The 8153-nt window shown below is 41.5% G+C and overlaps 1 protein-coding gene across 1 annotated transcript in view; it reads left to right on the top strand.

The window, feature by feature from the left end:
• The window catches only part of ccdc174 (coiled-coil domain containing 174), a 29023-nt gene extending 20870 nt beyond the window's left edge, over positions 1–8153 (top strand). The window contains exons 7-11 of the mRNA XM_041192614.1: positions 2092–2228; positions 3376–3470; positions 5515–5665; positions 7266–7421; positions 7774–8153. Of these exons, the coding sequence (XP_041048548.1) occupies positions 2092–2228; positions 3376–3470; positions 5515–5665; positions 7266–7421; positions 7774–8054 (820 nt within the window). The 3' untranslated portion in view covers positions 8055–8153. The remainder of the gene's footprint in view (positions 1–2091; positions 2229–3375; positions 3471–5514; positions 5666–7265; positions 7422–7773) is intronic.

Below are 8153 nucleotides of genomic sequence, written 5' to 3' on the forward strand. Positions count from 1 at the left end.
TCTTGGGTTTTGACTTCACCAACCAGCTTGGATTCTATTAACAAGTTAGAACCACCAGAACCCAACTTCTCATGCATTTCTGTTTAGACTTGCTCAGTATTTAAACTATATGATCTCTCCAATATCCTAAATAAATTGTTGCCTTGAAGTAAACTTGTCACTTGTCGTTTCACGCTATATTTCTGTTGAACTGAAAACAAGGCTCAACCAACAACAAAAAAAAACTACCTTGCAGAAGTTCACTCCACTGTGGATATGATCCTTCCTACAGCACAGAGTCATTTTAAGGACTTGTGAAAACTTTTTGTTATGAATTATTTCTGGCTTTCCCAGGAAGTTCACTTGTTTGTAAGGTCCTTTGCATCTTGCACACTAGATACCCTTCTCGCCGTCTTCCCTTGCTGCATTATCTATGACTCTATTGTTTCCTATTCTAACTTATTCTATTTCGGGAGTTCACTTGCTGCACAAATACCTGTTAGGATCCAAATGCTTTCCAATACTCTTTACTCATGCTTAGCTCGAAATGAAACCTTCATAGGCAGCTCACACTGTTAAAGAGTTTCACTTTGTGTGAGGTATGTTGGATAGCATGCCACAGGTGAAGAGTGAATCCCTATACCGTTGAGCTTGCAATGGAACTGGCATAGGTTACTCACTGAGGCATACTGAACTCGTTGATAGACGGGAAAACACCAGAATATGTAGTTCAGACTAAAACCTAAATTTGTGTTTATTTAAAATAAAATAGGTCAGCAGATTAAAATGACAATATAGTTCTTAATTTTCACCAATGCATTAAAACTTTTTTGAATATCAAAATAATAAAACCGTTGCCTTTTGCATAAGCACATGCCTTTTGTACACAGTAGTTCTGCCTTATTTTAGCACACCCTTTTGAAGTGACTGAACTAGGCCTGTGACTTAGGTAACCTGTTAAGTCACTTATTGTGTCTCCAGAAGAAAGGTGACCTGTCAATATAGGTAAGTGTCTTCATGTGGAGGTAGATGTGGTGAATCAGCCATTACAGATAACTGTTCTCTTTCTTCCCCAATGGCCAAGTAAATAATTATCTCTAGAGTAAAAGCAAAAAGCTGCAAATGCTGGAAATATTAAAAATGAAGGTGCTGGAAAGCTCTTAGCAGATCAGACAGCATCTGTGAAGAGAGGAATAGATCTAACATTTCTTCTGGTCCTGAGGTTCATTGACCTGAAACGTGAACTCTTGTTTCTCCCTCCAGAGTTGCTCCCTGACCTGCTGAGTGCTTCCCAACGTTTTCTGTTTTAATTTTAATTGGGCGGGGTATAGGAGAGCTGTACTGGTTCTTTGATTACCTGGCTATGCTGCAGACAAAGTCTAATGGAATTTTATCATACTAATGCTCATACTTACACAAAATACCACTTGTACTTTGTGTGAAGTTCCCAAGCAATCCATGCACTCAATCAGCAAGTCAAAATAAATCACACAATACAGCCTCATGGCTAATATTTTAAACAATTCAGTGCCTTGATCTTGCATAAAAATGCATGGTATAGGAAACCTTAGAACTTGAAACCAGGCAGATCACATTCCATCATACTCTTTGGATTCCTCAGTCTTGACTGGTAATCTTCAAATCCAAAGCAACTCTGGAGGGAGAAACAAGGGTTCACGTTTCAGGTCAATGAACCTCAGGACCAAAAGAAATGTTAGATCTATTCCTCTCTTCACAGATGCTGTCTGATCTGCTAAGAGCTTTCCAGCACCTTCATTTTTAATATTTCCAGCATTTGCAGCTTTTTGCTTTTACTCTAGAGATAATTATTTACTTGGCCATTGGGGAAGAAAGAGAACAGTTATCTGTAATGGTTGATTCACCACATCTACCTCCACATGAAGACACTTACCTATATTGACAGGTCACCTTGGTATCCACTTATCACTATTTCTGGATTTGCCTGACCATCATTTCTAACTTGGTAATTAATAATAATTAATAATCAAAAATGAAGTTCTGCTCCTTGTTGGGAAGTAAGTACTCCTGTCCTGTGACAGTAGGTGTTGACATGGGTCTGTACGACATGTCTTTGGCTTGAACTGTTCACAGGCAAGAAGTGGGAGAAAAGACGTTGCTTTCCGAAGACATGAGAAGGGAGCTTCAGCGGCAGCAGTGGGAAAGAGAGGAAGAGGAGGCCCTGAACAAACCAATCGGACCCATGCACTACGAAGACATCCGGCAAAATGGTATTAATTTTAGTGTGTGCCGCACCCTTCATTAAGAAGTTTCTTCAAAGTGCCCTCAGTTGATTTACCAGGGTTAAGTTGGTCTCTTGCAGGACATTCTTTTCTTCCCTATTTAATTTTCTTCTCTTATTTTCTCTTTTTCTCTGTTTTTGGTGCATACTCGTGATTCCAAGTGTAACAGTTGCCTCCTGTACCTTACCCAAAAAGACTATTCTTGGTGTGTGTATCTGCGCAATGATTATTGACAGGCTGTTCCACTGTGGACAGCATCACAGTTGAACATCACCCTGTTCTCAGCTGTCAGGCATGCCTTGAAAACTTGTCAAAGGCTGGAACAGTAAAACCCTCATTACCTCCTGGATGAAGTAGCAATGAAGAGGCTGAATTTGCAATTCAGTCTTCAGCCTGCTTGGTGTCTCCCATAGGGTTCTTAGTCAAATTCTAACAATAACAGCTGCAAAGTTAGATCTCTACTATTTTAGCTTGTTCCAAAGTTCATGTTTGTCTTAATAGTGGGGGAGCTGGAGTGAAAGGAGCTCTTTGGTCTGTGAGATACCCTTGTGCCTGGAACTGCAGATAACTTTGGCCTTCCCAGATGTCTGCTATTATCTGCCATTGACCCAGAGGTTCCAAGGCTGCTCGATTGGTTTTCTTGATTCTTTTTCTAAGCTGTTTCACATCTCGTTCTCTGGTCAAAAGCTGTCACACCCTGTCCTCAACCTTCAGCAAGCTGGGAGCTGCACCACAGTCAGCTACCAGAATTTGTGTGGGAGGGAGGGGAGGCAGAGGGCCCTAACCCCTTCCTGAAAGTAGTTGGGGTATAATACCAGATAAAGGTTGATCTGCAGCTCCTTCATTTAATCCATTGGAGGAGCCTCCAATGTAAATGTTATTTTGGAAAACTGTTCTCATCGTTAAAACAGACATGGTGCAAAATTGTGTAGTGTACTGTTCGCAGCTAGAGTTTGTATCGCCTTGGCGTTGCTGGTAGTCAAAGCAACGTCTTCAGAGGCCTGGCATTGTGTTGCTGGCCAAATCTGCCAGCTGAAAAGTGAGGTGCCAGAGCCCAAAGTGTACGGGGAAAATAATCTTGAAAACTGATAGCTGGTAGAAGCTGTTCTGATAGAATGACCTTACTGTATTACAGAGGCTCGAGAACTGGGTGTAGGTTATTTTGCCTTTGCTCGTGATGAAAGTGCCAGGAAGAAGCAGATCGAGACCCTCGACATGCTGAGAGAACAGGTACGTTCCAGATGTGTTGATGTACTGCCGCCATTTGAATTAAATGGTTACAGTGGGGACACTGGGCTCTCCCAGTTGCTCAGCTGGTTAAGGCTCTGAGTAGCTGAGCCATATGGACCAGGAGCCTGGACTTGTCTGGGACAGTCCACGTGAATCTGTAAAGTGGCAGGTTGTGCAATAAGAGGCTTTTACATGACCATTCACCACGTGGATACAGGAATGGTTTTGAGTCGGGGCTGGGGGAGAAGGAAGAATAAAATAGAGATAAGTAAGCAGGATGTGGAGGGTGGAATGCTCCATGGATCTATGTTACAATGCCTTAACATTTAGATAAATGATTTGGACACACAACTATTGAGGAAAGGCATAGACTGATTAGAAGAGTCGGCAGTTCTGTGGAGTAGAATGTGAATAAGTACATCCTGGGGAAAAGGAAGACTGAAAGGAGGTTGATCCCAAATGAATGGAAGGAGAGATCTGGGCGTGTAGATACCTTAATCTTAAAAGATAGAAGTGCAGGTAGAAATAGCTATGAAATGGCCAAAATAAGACAAATTAGGTGTCTGCTTTTTAGTATTTTTATATAATTTCACTGAATAAAAAAACAAAGAGGTGCTAAATTTATAGAAGACATTGGTGAGGCTAAAGTTGGAGAACTATTATAGAAGAATGATAAAGCCGTGGAGAAGGTAGAATGAAAATTCAGTATACCAGGAACGAAGGTCCCAAGCTCAGTTGCCAGTCTACACTGAACTAACTGATACTACATAGAGCAATATTTTGGGTTGCTACTATTAGCCTTCTTGGCCATGGGCCAAGGAGGGGGCATCCTAACCCTGGTTGCCCACTCATGATTCCTATTAAGTGCCATGCAGTGGGGAGTAAGCATGTGTGGGTGAGACCAAGCTCTGTAGACAAGAACAAGTAATCTGTGTACATGAAGATCTGACTTGGTAAAAGCTTTGTTGCACTGTCTTGTTTAAGAGTACCGTACTCGACTTGTACTCCTGAGGCCTGAGAATTCAAGTGAGCTCAAGTCCCACCATGGCAGTTTGAGAATTTGAATTCAATTTTTGAAAAATAAAATTATATCTGGAAATAGTAAGCTAGTGTCAGTAAACGTGACCATGAAGCTGTCAGATGGGGTTCACTGATATCTTTTTAGGTTTGGAAAATTTGTCATCCTTCCCTGCTGTGGCTTATAAATGACTGAAGTCCCGCACGAACATGTTTAATTTTTAACTGCTCTGAGGCGGCCTGGGAAGCAGTTTTACAGGGGAACTCCTGGATGGTGCCTGGGCTGTGGGGGAAATATAATTGTATTTTAACTGAAATTTTAAAATTAATTATGAAGAAAAACAGCTTAGAAGCTGGAAATGTGTTTCTTGAAGCTTGGTTACATTCATCTACCAGAAATGGGCAATAAATACCAGCAATGCCACAACGAAATTAGTTTTTATAATGCTGAGTTACTGTCGGAGAGAGGATTTGGGAGAAAGGAATACATTTTCAAAAAATGAGGCATTCAGATCCATCCCTGTCCAGATGCTCAGACTCAGGATTGCCTCAACTAGGCACTTCTTTGGTGTCTTACCAGCAGTACAGTGTTTCTTTGCTACAATTGGAGCTCAACCATAAATTTCTGGAAAACCAAAGGTAGACCATGCAATTGACTGGCCATATGAAGGAATTGTCCAGTACAGCAGCTGAAAGGTTTACACTGCAGTTAGCATGCTTATCCTCAATTCCTAGTATAGCACAGCCAGTCACTGCTATTAAGTATAAATAAAAGCTGGTGAGAAGTAATCTTGCTTTGATCTTTTCCATCCCTGTAAAGAATTGCTATATTGTGTCACATGAGGTCAGCAATGAGGATTGACAGTTTCTGTTCTATTGAGAATCCCTAGAGATGGTGTTTGGGAGCTCCTGAGCTGGGGGATATCAGTCTCACCTGAGTGCACAAGAGTTCTGATTTGGCTCTTTCAGTTGCCATCCCTAAATTCCAGTGAGTGTTGCAGTGGCTGAGCTTTGCTTTCTGTTGCAGACAATGGATCAAAGAACCAAACGAGAGAAGCTGAAGGAGAAGCGCAAAGCCATGTTGAATGCTAGATTGGCGAAGGTTCGTCAGAGGAAGATGAAGAAACTGAAAGGCGATGGAATTGAAGATACTGCAGAGCTGCCAGAGCAGAATGAAGGTGTGAGCAAATCTTTGTGCTGGGTGAGGCCTAGAAAATGGGACATGTGGAAGAGCACTAGAATAGAAGCAAGGATTTTCACCTTTCCATCTTTGTTTCATATACATGGTGTGACAATGTATCCCTACATTGTCAGGTGTGTGATGCAATATTCTCCATTTGCCTGTAGGCATGCAGCTCCAACAACATTCAAGAAGCTCAACACCATCCAGGTCAAAGCAGTCTGCTTGATTGGCACCCCTTCCACAAACATTCACTCCCTCCACCACCAACACAGTGACAGCAGTGTCCGCCATCCATGAGATGCACTGCAGCAAGGCACTAAGGTTCCTTCAACAGCACCTTCCAAACCTGCAACCTCTACCACCTAGAAGGACAAGGGCAGCCGTAAGGGGAAACCACCATCTACAAATTTCCTTCCAAGTGACACAGCATCCTGACTTGGAAATATATCACTGTTCCTTCACTGCCGTTGGGTCAAAATCCTGGAATTCCCTCTCTAACAGCACCGTGGTTGTACCCACACATAGACTGTAGCGGTTCAATAAGGCAGCTCACCCCAACCACCTTCCCAAGGGCAATTAGGGATGGGCAATAAATGCTGGTCGAGTCAGTGATGCCCACATCCTGGTGAATGAATAAAAAATATATATGGAGGGTTTGTTACAACAATCCCAGAAAGAATGAGAGAATACATGTTCCCTTTCATAGCATGACTAGGAGAATCGGGAAGAGTGGATGCTTTATTTTTCCCTGGAAATTTGAGAGTGAGCCACTTTTCTTTGGGCATTTCAAGGGTTGTATTGTCAGATATTTGTATGACCAGTCAGCTGGTGAATGGTGCTTCAACTAGGGAGAAATATAATTGCATTTTAATTTCAATTTTAAAATTATAACATATGCAGCTTAAAAACTGGAAAAGGTTTCCTGAAGTTTGGTTACATTCATTTAATGATATAAAATCTCTATGGAAGATACCAGACTGGTGATGGACATCAGTTAAATGCCTTTTCTATACAATGAGTAGATTCGATTATGTGTAGGCAATAAAATTACAGATGTATTTCTGATCATGCTCCAGCTGCCTCACCTAAAACTTTAGTTATTTGAACCTTTCAATTTTTCATTGGTTTGCTTCCATCATTTTATTCCATGTACTAGCTCAGCCATGGGCAATGGACTGAAATCCTTCAGACCCTCTCAGAAACTCCATGAGAAGCCATGTAAGCGTGAGTTGAGGGTGACAGGCTTTTTGATCCATTTCTTTTTTCCTCCCTCTCACCTTTTGGTAAACCAGTTTTCCCTGACTCTTATGGAAAGATTTTGTGAAGAATGGGGCAGTTCCATGTTCTGTAGCTCTGAGGCAGGGTGTCAAAACTGCATATTATTCAGGCCCACACAATATATTTTTTAAAGTATGTAGCGTGCTTTATAATCCACCTTAGGAAGGATATTTTAAAGTGCTGTAAAGGTATGATGCACAGCACTAAAAATAAAGTCCACCATAAGCAAGGTTCTCCCCTTTATAAGTTATGATAAAATTAATCGAGACCTTTACAATACAACTCATGTTATCCATGCAATCTTTGTTCACATGCAGATGAAGAGATTAAGGAATTGATATCCACAGCAGCAGAACCAGAGGTAATGCAGAACGAAGCTACCTGCCTGAGAAATAAGGTGGAGGTTGTAACACAGGAGCGGAAGGACACAAAACCTGGCATACCTCACATCAGGGAATGGGACAGAGGAAAAGGTAAGTAGATTGGTATCTAATGAAAGGAGAATTGTAGATTGGAACGATGAATAGTATGCTTGGTTTTCTTTTTCAGATGTAGGAGATTGAATTGGTGTTCTTTGAAACAGAAATCAACATGAGGGTAGTTTCCTATTGTTATGCGTGGATTTTCTGGCTTTGCATTCTGTGACATAGATTCTGTGACCATGACAAACGTTGAGAGACCTGGTGTATATTACCCCCTTCCAATATATACACTTTCTCTATGCATTGCTGTTGACATGAGTAAAATGCATGTTCTGTTTATTTTGAGGAAGCAGGTAATGCACCATTTTAACTGATTGTGTGTTTTATTTTTAAATCATTCCAGAGCAACTATTCGGACACTGGTCCAGGAATTGCCTGGATCCCAGGGATGAGAGGCCATCAGAGTTTGCACCCCCTTCAGAGTATTATAGTGATCTCAAGAGGTCAAATAACTACGGAGGCTGGAAGAAGGGCCAACCCAGATATTCCTATCAGCAGACTGAACAAACTAGAGGACAGCAGTACACAAATGTGGGGAAGTCTCAAGCAAATTTGGAACAGGATCAATCTGCAAGATTAAACTCCCTGGATGATATGCTGTCTTATTACAAACATTCAACCTAAGCAGTGATAAGCTGCAGGACAAGGCAACATGAAAGGACCATTCTACCCTTATCCTAGCTGTCACAGGTTGCAGATCAGATTAAAAACCTTCTCCATGTA

Source organism: Carcharodon carcharias, chromosome 7 (genome assembly GCF_017639515.1).
Source record: "Carcharodon carcharias isolate sCarCar2 chromosome 7, sCarCar2.pri, whole genome shotgun sequence".
NCBI lineage: Eukaryota > Metazoa > Chordata > Chondrichthyes > Lamniformes > Lamnidae > Carcharodon > Carcharodon carcharias.